Here is a 16,588-nt window from a genome sequence, read left to right as displayed (position 1 = left end):
GAGCCTTGGGCAGGGAGATGTTATGATGTAATCACGCCTCCGTCTCTCCTGCCCTAATAGGTTGCCGCCGGAGTTGGGACATCAGAAGGAGGCGGGGAGGCTGCATCTGTCTGCCCTGACTCCTCTGTGCTGGGCACCGCGGACACGCAGCAGCGGCCGCCTGGCACTAGATTAAAGAAGTGAACAATAGAGAGAGATGGTGGGCGGTCGGTGTTCTGCCCTCAGCAAATTTGCGCTCTGTGCGGAGGCACCGGCCGCACCACCATAGCTATGGCCCTGAGCATAAGTAGTGTAAAGTGGTGTGAGCAGTACATGGTGGTAAGTCTTCACTTAATGTGTATAAGTGGTGACAGATTGTATCAGGCCTTCATCTTCTGTCTCTCCAACCAATCATCATGTTTCTTTGTTCACAGATATGGATGAGAATTTCAGGAGCCATCTTACAACCTACATATCTGACCTAATGGGAGAAATTTGGCATCACTGTAAATCTGACACCAGTGGGATCCAAATTACCTGTGCCCAATTGGGGGGATACCTAAAGGTCTGTCCTTACAGTAATGATAGATGCTGAGTGGAATTACACTCCAATATAAGAGAGTGTTCAGGGAATATTGTGTTTAAATGAATAATAAAGTAATATATGAGGTGGAGAATACATATGACAGAGGACACTATAACTTGCTGACTGACTTTACCCGTAAATCACAGTATTAGAGAGTAACAATCTTCTGCAATTGTCCTCTCCCAACAATCATAATGTAGACTCCAGAATATTGACATGTTCTTCATATTGACAGAATACACATTGATATGTTCATAATGTCCACATGTACAATGTTATAAAGTTGATTTGTTGAAATGTCGACAACTCACATTAATCCTAACGCTAACCCTAGCACTAAGATTTCTATTGACAACATTATGATTATATAGACATGTCATATGCCAACATTTTAACCATGTCGATACAGTGCAGATTTCGATATAGAGCAAGTCAACATTTTAACCATTTCAACATAATACAATTCTGTCGACATAAAGACTGCATACTGTATGTATACCTCCATCTTGTGTCTGGAGACTCGCCCCTGACTTGTGCCGCTGACTTCAGATAACAGTAACTATTACAGGGAGAGTACAGAGCGTTTCTACCAATCAGGAGCAGTCTGACAACTTTTAGTAAAATACAAGTAAACAAAAAGAAGTCACAAGGAAAAGCCGAGTATACAGTATACAGGAAAAGCAGAGTATACAGTGTACAGGAAAAGCAGAGTATACAGTGTACAGGAAAAGCCGAGTATACAGTGTATAGGAAAAGCCAAGTATACAGTGTACAGGAAAAGCCGAGTATACGGTGTACAGGAAAAGCCAAGTATACAGTGTACAGGAAAAGCCGAGTATACGGTGTACAGGAAAAGCCAAGTATACAGTGTCCAGGAAAAGCCGAGTATACGGTGTACAGGAAAAGCCAAGTATACAGTGTCCAGGAAAAGCCGAGTATACAGTGTACAGGAAAAGCCAAGTATACGGTGTACAGGAAAAGCCAAGTATACGGTGTACAGGAAAAGCCGAGTATACAGTGTCCAGGAAAAGCCAAGTGTACAGTGTCCAGGAAAAGCCAAGTGTACAGTGCATGCTTGCCGACATTTAGCTCCCTCCTTCCGGGAGGGAGCTGTCGGGCTTACAGGGCTGGGGGCGTGACGCGGCCAAAGGGGGCGGGGCCCGGCACATGACGCGGCATTGGGGGCAGAGCATGGGGGTGTGACAGCACGATTGCGTCATCGTGGCTCCGCCCCCTTTTCACAATGCCGTGATTAATGGCATTGTGCAGCCGTGCCGTGATTAATGGCATTGTGCAGCCGGGGGCGGAGCCATGATGACGCGATTCAGGGCGAATCACGTCATCGGCCCCCCTGCTGCTGGGTTTGTATTTAATAGCGCAGGCACATCGCCGGGGCCGGGAGGATTGCCTGCCTTCCTGGGAGGTCGGGAGCGGCACCCGTTTTCGGGAGGCTCCCGACCAAATCGGGAGGGTAGGCAAGTATGGTACAGTGTCCAGGAAAAGCCGAGTATACAATGTCCAGGAAAAGCCGAGTATACAGTGTACAGGAAAAGCCGAGTATACGGTGTACAGGAAAAGCCGAGTATACGGTGTACAGGAAAAGCCGAGTATACAGTATAGAGGAATGGCCGAGTATACAGTATAGAGGAAAGGCCGAGTATACAGTATAGAGGAAAGGCCGAGTATACAGTATAGAGGAAAGGCCGAGTATAAAGTATAGAGGAAAGGCCGAGTATACAGTATAGAGGAAAGGCCGAGTATACTGCGAACTACTTTTCTTTAAATTTTGCAACTAATTTTCATCGCAAACTCAGCAAAACACCACACACTCTGTTCAAGAAATACTGGGCTGTGATTTAACCACATAGGAATCAGGGCCTGATTCAGACCCGGTCGCAAGTGCTTAGCGCTCGCAACCGGGTCGATGTCAGGCTTGTGCGCATGCGCACGACAGAGTCGGGTCCGTCGTGCGCTTGCGCGAGACCCGGCGAGCGATGGCCTCTCCGTCGCTTCGGGTCTCGCACCAAAGAGGCCGAGCTGTCGATGTTGATTGACAGCTCGGCCCGTTTGGTGGGCAGGCCGGGGGGGGTGGCCGCCCAAATGGAGGCGTTCCCATGGGAATGCTTGCCGTTTGGGGGCAGCCTCAGCAGTGAACTACCCACAGCTATGCGAGCGACCAGGAGGCCGCTCTAAAAAATAAATGGGACAACTCTGATTCAGAGCGAGAGCTCTGTCAGAGCATCCGGCTCTGAATCAGGCCCTCAGTTTTAAACACCTGGGGAAAAAACGGTGTGGAGTCCCCCCTATTTTCCTATAACCAGCACCAGGCTGAACCAGACAGGCGAGATAACATTATAGCAGGAAGATACACAGCTTGGCGACCTCCTGCCATAATGTAATCCAACTGCAAACTGGTCAGCGCAGGGCTGGTAATCTTTAAAAAGTGGAACCACAAAAATAAATAGCGATCCACCTCCCAACGATCAACCTTTTCCCCCGCATTCCTGGTGGTGCTGGATGTAGGGGGTAATTGTGCAAAAATAGAGAAATATTTGTTCTTTACAGCATGACTACAGATCCCAGCAAGCCTGCCCACTGTAAAAAAAAATATATATATATATGTCTGTATTACGGTGGGTTTCATTCTGATCAAAGTGAATAGTTACACACGTGACCAATTGAGTGAATTCACACTTTTTTACAATGCAAAACAGAAGAAAACAAGAGATATGGTGAGAACTTACCTTTGTTATCTCTGTTTCTACAAAGTCCATAGGGTCCAAAGGGTTGACCTTGGGGTATAGCTGGATCTGGATCCATGGGCACCACGCAGTGAAAGCTTTGCTGCTCCCAGGATGCACTTGGGTCCGTCCTCCTCTATACCCCGCTCCCGAGCCACAGCACCTCAGTTGGTAAGCAGCCAAGGCCGGAGGAGGAGACTAAACAGAGAGAAGGAAGACTGGAACACATAAGAAACCATACTCACAGAAATGGGAGACGGAAAACCGGTTACCAGCCACACAGCCCATATGAAGCCAGGTGCGTCAGGGCGGGCGCCCTGTGGACCCTATGGACTTCGTAGAAACAGAGATAACAAAGGTAAGTTCTTATCATATCTCTTGTTTTCTATTTCAGGGTCCATAGGGGGTCCACAGGGTTGACCTTGGGGATGTCCCAAAGCAGTTCAACTAAGGACGGGGAAGCTCCTGTGCTGAAAGGAGTACCCACGCCCAAAGGATGCATCCTGAGAGGCAAAGGTGTCAAACGTATAGAACCTCAAAAACGTCTGAATTGAAGACCAAGTGGCCGCCTTACACAGCTGAAAAGCAGAGGCGCCACGTCTAGCAGCCCAAGAGGGACCCACAGAACGAGTGGAATGAGCCTTAACAGAGGCTGGCACAGGTAAACACTCCTGTGCATAAGCCTCACAAATAACGGAAAAAAGCCAACGGGCTAACGTCTGTTTGTTGGCAGGCCAACCCCTCTTGTGAAAACCAAAGAGGACAAACAATGAATCAGACTTCCTAACCGAAGCAGTCCGGCCAACATAGATTCTCAGCACCCGGACTACATCTAAGGAAGCCTCACCAGCTGAAAGATCAGGTGACTGAAAAGCTGGCACAAAAAGTTCCTGATTGATGTGGAACTTTGAAACCACTTTGGGCAAAAACTCAGGACGAGTGCGGAGCACCGCTCTGTCCTGGTGAAAAATCAGAAAAGGAGGATGACAGGAAAGCGCCCCCAATTCTGGCACCCTCCTGGCAGAAGCAATTGCCAGGAGAAAAACGGTCTTAAATGTCAGCCACTTGAGTTCCACAGACTCAAGAAGCTCAAAAGGAGGACCCTGCAGGACCCATAGCACCACCGCCAAGTCCCAAGGAGCCACAGGAGGCACGAAGGGAGGCTGGATCCTGAGAACACCCTGGAAAAAGGTGTGAACATCTGGCAGTGTAGCAATCCTGAGGATCATAGCTTCTGGACTCACACCACTGAAAGTAAGTGCGCCACATCCTGTGGTAAATCCGTGCAGAAGCAGGCTTGCGTGCCCTGAGCATGGTACAAATAACCGAACTGGAAAAGGCCCGAGACCTCAAGACGGCTGTCTCAAGAGCCATGCCGTCAAAGACAGCCAACCCAGATCTGGATAAAGGCAGGGACTTTGAGACTACTGGTCCCGACGCTGAGGAAGAAGGTACAGAGCATCGATGGAGAGGCTCCTCAGATCGGAGTACCAAGGACGTCTGGGCCACGCCGGAGCCACCAGCACGAGCATGCCGCTGTCCTGCTTGAATTTCCGCAGGACCCGAGGAAGTAGGGATATCGGAGGAAACAGATATGCCAGGTGAAACGTCCATTTCACCAACAGCGCGTCTACCAGACATGTGCCTGCGTCTCTTGTCCTTGACCTGTAAACGGGCAACTTGTGATTGTGATGGGAGGCCATCAAGTCCAGTTCCGGCAGCCCCCATCTGTCCACGAGTAGCTGAAACACCTCTGGGTGAAGCGACCATTCCCCGGGATGCATGTCGTGACGGCTGAGGAAGTCCGCCTCCCAATTGAGGACTCCGGGAATGAAGACTGCCGAGATCGCTGGAATGTGGCATTCTGCCCAAGCAAAGGATGCGAGACACCTCCGACATCGCTGCCCGACTGCAAGTTCCTCTTTGGTGGTTGATATACGCCACTGTGGTGGCGTTGTCGGACTGCACCTGAACCGCCCTTCCGTGAAGAGCGGGGCCGGACGACTGCAGGGCCCTGTATACTGCCTGCAGTTCCAGGATGTTGATGGGGAGAAGTGCTTCTTCCGCAGACCAGCGACCCTGAAGTGACAATGAGCCTGTCACTGCCCCCCAACCCCGGAGACTGGCATCCGTCATGAGCAGGACCCAGTCCGGGTTCCAAAAGGGGCGCCCCTCGACCAGATGAGCTGCCTGAAGCCACCAAACCAAAGACTGCCGAACTTCCAGGGACAACACCAGCATCTGAGAGCAGATCCGGTGAGGTAACCCGTTCCATTCTGATAGAATCAGCCCCTGCAGGGGCCGGGAATGGAACTGGGCAAATTCCACCATGTCGAATGTCGACACCATGGACCCCAGAACTCTCATAGCCGAATAGACCGACAGGCGGCAACTGCTCAGGCAACTGTGTATCCGCAGCTGTAGGGAGGAGACCTTCTCCGGAGTCAGGAAAATCCTTTGCTGACGAGAATCCAGCTGGGCTCCCAAATCAACCATCTGCTGTGATGGAATCAGGGAGGACTTTCTCCAATTTATCAACCACCCGTGCGCTTGCAGGCAAGCGATCGTCAGGTGGAGATGTTGAAGCAGTACCTCTGGGGAGCTCGTCAGCAACAGGAGGTCGTCCAGATATGGCAGCAGCCGTACATTCTGGTTCCGAAGATGTGCGGCCATGACCGCCATAATCTTTGTGAATACCCTCGGTGCTGTGGAGAGGCCAAAGGGTAGCGCCCGGAACTGATAATGATGTTGAAGGATAGCGAACCTCAGATACCGCTGGTGCGAGGTGCTGTCAGAACATGGAGGTAGGCGTCCTGGATATCCAGGGACACCATGTAATCCCCAGGTTCCATCGCCAGAATGATGGAACGTAACGTTTCCATCCTGAATTTGGGAACTCTGAGGAATTTGGTCAGAGACTTCAAATTGAGGATAGGGCGATGAGAACCATTGGGTTTCTGCACCAGAAACAGAGAAGAATAGTACCCCGTCCCTCGTAATTGAGGAATGGGAACAATGACCCCTGCTTTCAGCAAGGACTCTATAGCTTCCTGAATCTGTACAGTCTTGGTCTTGTCCTGAGAAGGACTCATGCAGAAAAACTGGTGGGGCGGTCTGTGCCGAAAAGACAGGGTGTACCCCTGGGAGACCACTTCTCAAACCCAGGCATCCGTGGTGGTATTGTGCCAGCACTGGGCAAATAGAAGAAGTCGGCCTCCCACTCTGGGATCCCCCAGAGGGAGGCCCGTCCCATCAGGCAGAAGGCTTATCTTCCTGCTTGGAAGAAGGGTGCCTGGCACTCCAAGCCTGCTTCTTTGGCTTAGAAGCGGCCTTGGTCGCCGACTGCCTCGGGAAGGACTGACCTTTGGCCTTGCCCTGAACCCGAAAGGACCGAAAGGCAGAGCTCCGTACCTTGGTAGGTGCAGAAGCCGAAGGGAGGAAGGCTGATTTAGACTTAGCTAGAGTATCCAAGTCTGGACCAAAAAGCAACTCTCCATTAAAAGGTAAGGCCTCCAGGCCCTTTTTGGAGTCAGCGTCAGCTCTCCAAGACCGCAGCCACAAGGACAGATGCGCCGACACAGCTGCAGCCACACCCTAGAGGTCAGCAGGCTTGCATCCAACGATGCTTCCCCAATGTAGGAAGCCGCATCCCTCATTTCTCCTATCAACGCTCTCTGGATCTCCGGAGCATCATCCGTAAAGGTATCCTCCAAAGCGTTGGCCCAGCTCTCGATGGCCTTAGCCACCCAAGAGATGGCCATGGACGGATGGGCCACCGCCCCCGAGAGAGAGTAGATAGACTTTAAACAAGTCTCCACTTTCCTGTCCATGGGATCTTTCAGGGAGGAGATCGACGGCAAAGGCAACGTAGCGCTTTTGATTAAGCGGGTGAAATGGGAATTCACCGCAGGCGGACTTTCCCATTTCCTGCAATGAGCCTCAGGAAAAGGATAGTTTGAAACCAACCGTTTCTGCGGTTGGAATCTCTTGCTGGGCAACTGCCAGGCCCCCGCCATATGATCCGTCAACTGGTTGGACAGGGGAAAAACAGTCGAAGCTACTTTGGCCTTTTAAAAAATTAGGGAACTTCGACCTGGGAGCCGGCGCATCCTCCTCTATATGAAGGTTGGCCTGCACCGCCCTAACCAATACTGGCACATTAATGGAGGACTTAGCCTCCACCTCCTGGGCCCCGGCATCTGAGTCAGAGTCTTCATGGAGCTCCCCGTCATCCGAAGACACGTCCGTGTCCGTGAACTGCGCTGCCAGTGAAGCCGAAACGGGTAGCTTGGACGCCTTTGGGGGCAAATCACTGTGCAACATTGACTGAAAAGCCACTGATGAAGCTGCCAGGCTCTGAACAGAGCTGGAGAGGACATCCACCCAGGGACGGGGTACCATTTGAGGATACCCCTGAAAGGGTACCATCGACTGCTGCGTCAACGTGGGAGATTGCACGTATACAGGCAATCCCGCATAAGGACCCACAGTCTGAGACCCGGGAGGAGACTGCACCAGACGCGTAACACCCGGGGAATGGCGGATGGTAGGCTGGGGCAACGCCCTAGAAGGGACCGCAAGCCAGTCCGCGATCGAAGCCAGCACTTGTGTAAACATCACCCAAGGAGGATCCTTCATCACCGGGGGTTTAGAGGGACCAGGTACCAGTTGGCACCGCCCGCAGAGACCGTCCTGAGACAAATCCGCCCCATCAACCCCTGCCGAACAGCGTCGGCAGGAAAACAACACAGGAGCCACGGAGCGCTCATTCTCCTCATCAGACATGACACAAAACTTTTGCAATAAAAATGTATCACCGAAAAGAGGTGAGGCGTATAACACCTGCGCACTCCCAAGTATGCAACACAAACAGCCCACAATATGGTACTGAGTAGCACACCGCTGTATGTGACAGACCTCACCAATACGTAGATCTATATAAGTGAGGTTACACAGAAAGAACACCCCTCCCCCATGCACCTGCGGGCCATAGGAGAAGGAAAGGGATAGGTATAAGCAGACAGTAAGTAGAAATAAGCACAGACAGGCAGCACTAGCAAAAGTCACATACCATGCAGAGAAGTAATACTCACTGCACCTTCAGCTACAATCAACCTCCCAGATTCAGTGTCTTACCTGTCCCCATGCATCCGGCAGCAGTCTGTGGGAGGTCCCGGAGCCACGCTAGTACTGACTCCGGGGTCCCCCTGCGATCCCCAGATCAGTACTGGCGTCACAGCGCCAGCGGGGCTGTTGGAACGGCAGCGTGGATGTACAGATGGACAGTCTGATGCTGCCGCTCTTAAGAAGTAAAAATAAATAAATAAAATCTTCTTGTGAAAAATAAAAATAAAGCTTAGGGGCTGCTTATGCAGCCCCACTGCCCAGGGTGACCTGACTCCGGCTGGGCACCATCTAAAACTGAGGTGCCTGTGGCTCGGGGGCGGGGTATAGAGGAGGACGGACCCAAGTGCATCCTGGGAGCAGCAAAGCTTTAACTGCGTGGTGCCCATGGATCCAGATCCAGCTATACCCCAAGGTCAACCCTTTGGACCCATTATGGACCCTGAAGTAGAAACAGGTTATACTTAGCTTCCGCTAGGTGTTCAAGCAATACAGTTCAATCAGCTTCTTCTTAACATGGGGTATGGCACCAGGGAGCCCTCGTTTCTTCAACACCTGATTCAGTCAATATACATTGGCAGCACCCTACTGCAGTCTCAGGTCTACCACGAGCTAAGGGTCCTTTGTCTTTGTCCTGATTTATATACCCTAGTATATGGGTGCTGGCTGTCCAGATATTACACCCCTGTTAGTTACATACTGGGTATCCACTGATTGGTTACAACATAGCATTGGCCAAACTTATCTTTATTGCACATGCTCTGTAAGTACTAACATATACTCAGACAAAGACATAGGTAATGACGTGTCCTAGTATGTTTGGAGATGAACTCTATTTCAAAGCTCCTTTGTGTCGAATCTCAGATTACCCATAATGCTTAGCATCTCTACACAGCTTACCAATGGAATGTGGCTGCTACTGATAAGACATATAGGCTATGAATGGGCCCCTTAAATATATGGCTTGTCTGACCTGTAGAGGTGATCTGTCCAGTCTATGAATACAATGTCTTATTCAACCCTCAATAGGGCCCCAACATACTTGTAGATAGCACGTAGAAATACCAATTATTAACCAACTGGCAACATCTCATAGAAAGAAGAACATGGTCCTCCATTATCTAATTACTACTTATACATACACAAGATATAATATAATATAACAAGGTTAATATTATGATTACATCATCCCGCTAAATAGATATGTAAAAGACAATATATAACAAAATGGAGTCACTATGGTTACAAAGTCACATACACCGAATATGTTATCCATTTATTAACCATTAATGTGCTCTCACACTGCAGACTTACCTACTCCATGGTGTTGGTCCATCCCCTTCTCCAGGTAGACATCCAGGGGGCTCGGCATAAAAAATACAACCACTCTCCCGATCCCACGGACATGTAACCCCTGTATGTACATACTGTACTCTAGTGTCTCTGTCCATTTCTCTTAGGGGAAAATATACATTACATGAAGGAAAGATAATGATGTGAGTTTAGTATGAAGAATCATTACATGAACATTATAGCAGGAGGTCTAATGAGTAATGTACAGGGGTCAATGTGACCGAGTCTTATAATCCTGTCTTTTATTGTTTTCCAGGCTTTTTGCATTGCGCTGAATAATGAACATTACGGCTTTGGTTCCCCTATGGAGGTAATAATGTGATAGAATATTGGGCCTGAGTAAGAGGTGGACGCATTGTCGATGCTGGTTGCAGTGGAGTCATTTTGGGCTTCTGTGTATGCATCAGCATCACACTGCGCACTTACTGTGCGACCCACAGCACCACATGTTCATTATGTAACCACTGGGGGCGCTCTGTCATTGCATGCTGGGTACAGTATAATTGTAGCACTAGAGAGGAACCGGAATTGTTGGGGCTTATTAATATGTATGTAGAGATGCAGAGCAGAATGACCTATGGCTTTGTATATATTGCTTAGTTCATAGTAACATGAAGGGAAATAAATGGAGAGCTGTGTGCGAATGATGTCACTGATGATGAAACACATTGTAGTGATATAACGTCTCACACAGCACATTATTATACTACACATAATCACACAGCACATTATTATACTACACATAATCACACAGCACCTTATTATACTACACATAATCACACAGCTTATACTACACAATATCACACAGCACATTATTATACTACACATAATCACACAGCACCAGGGCTGTTTTAACAGCATTGTTGGCCCTGGGCAAAGCAATGCACTGGGGTCCCTACCCACCCATTCACAGGAATACAAATGTAAACGGTAAATAAAATTGAGCTTTCGATGTATTGGTACTTTCAACAAAATCAATGTTTATACATAAAAACATTATGTTAAGCAAGGATTACAGATTCCACATCCCTCTTCTCTTCTCCAGCTTGCAGTGCAGCTCCTGCTCTTCACTGCAATTTTGATTAAAGTATGGTGGCCTCCTAAGAGAGGGGGGCCCTGGGGATTGTGCCCCCTTTGCCTCCACCCCTTAAATGTGGCTCTGTGGTTGCAGACTGGGAGGCAGGTAGAGAATGCTGTCTGGCCACTCGGACTGTGTGTACTTTACAATCAGAGCGGTCAGGGAGCATCCTTCTCTGCCTGCCCATCAACTGGCTTTCCTATTTGTGGAGCTAGCGGCCCCACACTCTATGTAGATGCTCCTGTCAAAGGCCCCTAAAACTGTGGGGCCCTGGGCAGCTGCCCAGTGTGTCTAAACATTAAGATGGCCCTGCACAGTACCTTATTCCACATGTCTGATTATCTTCCTGGTGTCATGTCTGATCATCTGTACAATATGTTGTCTCTCCAGATGTTGAAATCACTTGAAGAAGATAATAAATTACAGGAACAAATTAAAAGGGAATTCCAGGAATTCACGAAGGAGGTAAAGTATCTACAATAATATATATACACTGATATACTGTATACTCTCCTCTGTACTTGCCCCTCATCCTAGGTGACTTTTATATCCAACTAATGACGCCACTAACCCTGCTGCCTCCAAACTTCTCACCCTCTCTTCCTTGTTTGGCCTCTCTCAATGTACCACTTCCCCCTCCCACAACAGTGGTCTCGTCTTCACTCAGCTCTGTGCTGTCTCTGACTTCAACAACTCCCACCTATCTCTCTGGCCACCTCATCTCTGCCAGCTATTCCCATCCGTCTACCCCTTCTAAGTCTTCTCTTTCTAGACAGAACATCAAAACGTTTCATCACTCCAGTTTCTTCTCCTTCTTGGTCTCTTTTTTTCTCCCCCATCTCTATCCTCTCCTGCCCTGACCAGGCTGTCTCCATTTGTAATCATGACCTCACCTCTGAAATACATGCCACTATCTCCTCCTATAGCTGTGACTTCTCCCTTTCCAAGGGGATGTAGTCATAATACTGGCATGTGGGTGCTGGTGCTAAGATTGCTGGCACCGGGAATCCTGACACCAATCAGAAACCCAGCGCTGGCATCCTGAAGGATAGTAGTAGGGTTAGGAGGAGGTTTAGGGTTAGAGGGAGGTTAGATTTAGGCACTAGGGGCATACTTACCTACCCTCCCGATTTGGTCGGGAGCCTCCCGAAAATCGGGTGCCGCTCCCGACTTCCCGGGAAGGCAGGCAAGTCTCCCGGCTGCCGCTGACCCCTCCTATCCCCCCATAATTACTTGTTAAACCCCGGCAGCGAAGGGGGGCGGTGATGCGATTTGCGTCATTTTGGCACCGGCTACTGCTTCACACTGCCTGTAATATCGGCAGTGTGTAGCGGGGGCGGGGCCAAAATGATGTGTTCGCTTGGCTCATCCCCCTGCCCCGCCCACAAAACCTTGTAATCTGGCCGCCCCCGTTTGTTGGCCACGCCCCCCAGTAATGCCGATCTGGCTGCTCCCTCCCGGAAGGGGCAGCCAGATAGTCGGCAAGTATGACTAGGGGGTGAGGGTTAGATTTAGGGTGCTGGGTGGTAAGGGTCGTGTTACGGTACCTACCAACAGGTTTCAGAATCCTAACTCTGTCTGGATTTTAGGCTCGGTATGCTGACCGCCGGGATCACCAGTGCCAGCATCCCACACACAACCCTCTCTAAGCAGTCTCACTTTAATCTACTCACAATCCTCCAACTCCTGTCCTCTCTTTGCCACCTGTAAATCCCACCCCCATCTTCTCCTCCCCCTCTGTGCATTTAACTTTGATTTCTCGAAAAAGAATGAGTCTCCTCTCCGCACCAAACCTCACCCAAATGAGTTATGTAGCTATTCCCCGGGGTGGTCTTGGCGGGTACCCAAACATATTTTATTTGATCTCTTTATGGAGATTCAGAATTCGGTCCTATATTATACAGAGGGGTGTTGCTGCTGCTGGTGATGATGATGATGCTGATAATGATGCTGATGATGATGGTGATGATGATGATGATGATGCTGATGATGCTGATGATGATGGTGATGCGGCTGATGATGATGATGGTGATGCTAATGATGATGGTGATACCGATGATGATGGTGATGCTGATGATGATGGTGATGCTGATGATGATGATGATGGTGATGCTGATGATGGTGATGATGGTGATGCTGATAATGATGGTGATGCAGATGATGATGGTGATGCGGCTGATGATGATGATGGTGATGATGGTGATGCGGCTGATGATGATGGTGATGCTGATGATGATGGTGATGATGGTGATGATGGTGATGCTGATAATGATGGTGATGCAGATGATGATGGTGATGCGGCTGATGATGATGATGGTTATGCGGCTGATGATGATGGTGATGCTGATGATGATGGTGATGCGGCTTATGATGATGATGATGATGATGATGCTGATAATGATGATGATGATGGTGATGATGGTGATGCTGTTGATGATGGTGATGCTGATGATGATGGTGATGCTGATGATGATGGTGCGGCTGATGATGATGATGGTGATGCTGATAATGATGGTGATGATGATGGTGATGATGGTGATGCTGATACTGATGGTGATGCTGATGATGATGGTGATGCTGATGATGATGGTGATGCTGATGATGATGGTGCGGCTGATGATGATGATGATGATGGTGATGCTGATAATGATGGTGATGCTGATGATGATGATGATGATGGTGATACTGATGATGATGGTGATGCTGATGATGATGGTAATGCTGCTGATGATGATGATGATGATGATGATGATGGTGATGCTGATGATGATGCGGCTGATGAGGATGATGATGAACCCAAATGTGTAACTAGCAAAAGGAAAAGAAAGAAAAAAGGGGGTTAATTTATTCAGTGCACATGACGACTTAAAGATTATTCACTTATATGATATAGCAGAGTTATGTATCTGGATAAAGGTACTGTCTACCCCTAGCTTTATTAAAACATAACTTTTATTATTTATGCATAAAATGTCCCAATATCCTTGAAAAATAGAGCAAAATATGAAGACATGGAAGGTGAAGATGGATATAATGAGTGAATCTAAGAATACATTAAATTATCTTGATTTTGGGTGTAATGCAGAGATTTATGCAGATCACACAGCCGCTACACAAGACGTCAGCTACATCATTAGCATTTTGTAGCAGCAACAGATTTGCATGTGCCTCTAAATAAGGCCCATGGCACCACATGTTCATCATGTAACCACTGGGGGCGCTCTATCATTGAAGTCTGGGTACAGTATAATTGTAGAACTAGAGAGGAACCAGTATGGTTGGGGCTTATTCATGTGTATGTGTAGATACAGAGCAGAATGACCTATGGCTTTGTATACATTGCTTAGTTCATAGTAACAGGAAGGGAAATACTTACAGAACTTTGCGTACATGATGTCACTGATGATGAAAAACATTGTAGTGATATAACGTCTCACACAGCACATTATTATACTACACATAATCACACAGCACATCATTATACTACAGATATTCACACAGCACATTATTATACTACAGATAATCACACAGCACATCATTATACTACAGATAATCACACAGCACATTATTATACTACACATAAGCACACAGCACATTATTATACTACACATAATCACACAGCACATTATTATACTACACATAATCACACAGCACATTATTATACTACACATAATCACACAGCACATCATTATACTACAGATAATCACACAGCACATTATTATACTACACATAAGCACACATCACATTATTATACTACACATAATCACACAGCACATTATTATACTACACATAATCACACAGCACATTATTATACTACAGATAATCACACAGCACATTATTATACTACACATAATCACACAGTACATTATTATACTACACATAATCACACAGCACATTATTATACTACACATAATCACACAGCACATTATTATACTACACATAATCACACAGCACATCATTATACTACAGATATTCACACAGCACATTATTATACTACACATAAGCACACAGCACATTATTATACTACACATAATCACACAGCACATTATTATTCTACACATAATCACACAGCACATCATTATACTACAGATAATCACACAGCACATTATTATACTACACATAAGCACACAGCACATTATTATACTACACATAATCACACAGCACATTATTATACTACACATAATCACACAGCACATCATTATACTACAGATAATCACACAGCACATTATTATACTACACATAAGCACACAGCACATTATTATACTACAGATAATCACACAGCACATTATTATACTACACATAAGCACACAGCACATTATTATACTACACATAATCACACAGCTTATACTACACAATATCACACAGCACATTATTATACTACACCTAATCACACAGCGCCTTATTATACTACACATAATCACACAGCGCCTTATTATACTACACATAATCACACAGCACATTATTATACTACACCTAATCACACAGCGCCTTATTATACTACACCTAATCACACAGCACATTATTATACTACACCTAATCACACAGCGCCTTATTATACTACACCTAATCACACAGCACATTATTATACTACACCTAATCACACAGCGCCTTATTATACTACACCTAATCACACAGCACATTATTATACTACACATAATCACACAGCACCTTATTATACTACACATAATCACACAGCGCCTTATTATACTACACCTAATCATACAGCACATTATTATACTATACATAATCACACAGCGCCTTATTAAACTACACCTAATCACACAGCACATTATTATACTACACATAATCACACAGCACCTTATTATACTACACCTAATCACACAGCGCCTTATTATACTACACATAATCACACAGCGCCTTATTATACTACACATAATCACACAGCGCCTTATTATACTACACATAATCACACAGCACATTATTATACTACACCTAATCACACAGCGCCTTATTATACTACACCTAATCACACAGCACCTTATTCCACATGTCTAATTATCTTGTTGGTGTCATGTCTGATCATCTGTACAATATGTTGTCTCTCCAGGAGTCATTTGCAAATGAAAATAGAATGAACATGGATAAAATGAAAGTGGAATTACAGGATTTCATAAATAAGGAGGTAAAGTAGCTGCAGTAATATATATACACTAGGGGTGAGCGGGTTCGGATTTCTGAAATCTGAACCCCCCCGAGCCCCCCCGATCCGAGTCCGATCCGAATCAGGCTCGACTTTTCCCGCCTGACTCGGATCTGAAATCGAGGCAAAACGTCATCATCCCGCCTTCCGAGTCTCGCGGGTTTTGGATCCTATATAAGGTACCCGCATCGGCGCCATTTTCTCACTCGGCTGTGGACAGTGAAGAGGGAGGGTGGGAGTTAGGGCTGTGTAGTGTAGTGTAGTGTAGTGTAGTGCTGCTGTTGTCCACTACTTCAAAGTCCATAGGGGCTGGCTGTGTAGTGCTGTGCTGCTGTTGTTAATAGGGGCTGTGTCCACTACTTCAAAGTCCATAGGGGCTGGCTGGACTGTGTTGTGCAGTCAGTTCTCCATAGGGGCTGTGTCCACTCCAAAGTCCTGTGCAGTGTCCCAGTCCTAAAGGGGTGCTGTAGTGTTGTCCAGGGGGTGCTCTGTCCATCAGGGGTGCTCCCCCCAAGTGCTAAAAAAATAATATATTTTCTGTGTTTGTGAATTGTGTGCGCAGTAGC

At 47.2% G+C, this 16,588-nt stretch overlaps 1 protein-coding gene across 1 annotated transcript in view; it reads left to right on the top strand.

Moving 5' to 3' along the window:
* LOC148517816 (uncharacterized) overlaps positions 1-16,588 on the top strand; it is a 137,160-nt gene that overhangs the window by 106,341 nt on the left and 14,231 nt on the right. The window contains exons 13-16 of the mRNA XM_088478176.1: positions 414-544; positions 10,040-10,093; positions 11,252-11,326; positions 15,930-16,004. Of these exons, the coding sequence (XP_088334302.1) occupies positions 414-544; positions 10,040-10,093; positions 11,252-11,326; positions 15,930-16,004 (335 nt within the window). The remainder of the gene's footprint in view (positions 1-413; positions 545-10,039; positions 10,094-11,251; positions 11,327-15,929; positions 16,005-16,588) is intronic.

The sequence above is a fragment of the Taudactylus pleione genome, unplaced genomic scaffold (assembly GCF_031769625.1).
Source record: "Taudactylus pleione unplaced genomic scaffold, aTauple2 ptg000209l, whole genome shotgun sequence".
Taxonomy (NCBI): domain Eukaryota; kingdom Metazoa; phylum Chordata; class Amphibia; order Anura; family Myobatrachidae; genus Taudactylus; species Taudactylus pleione.
Note: the sequence above shows the minus strand (reverse complement) of the source record. Positions and strands in the feature narration are given on the sequence as shown.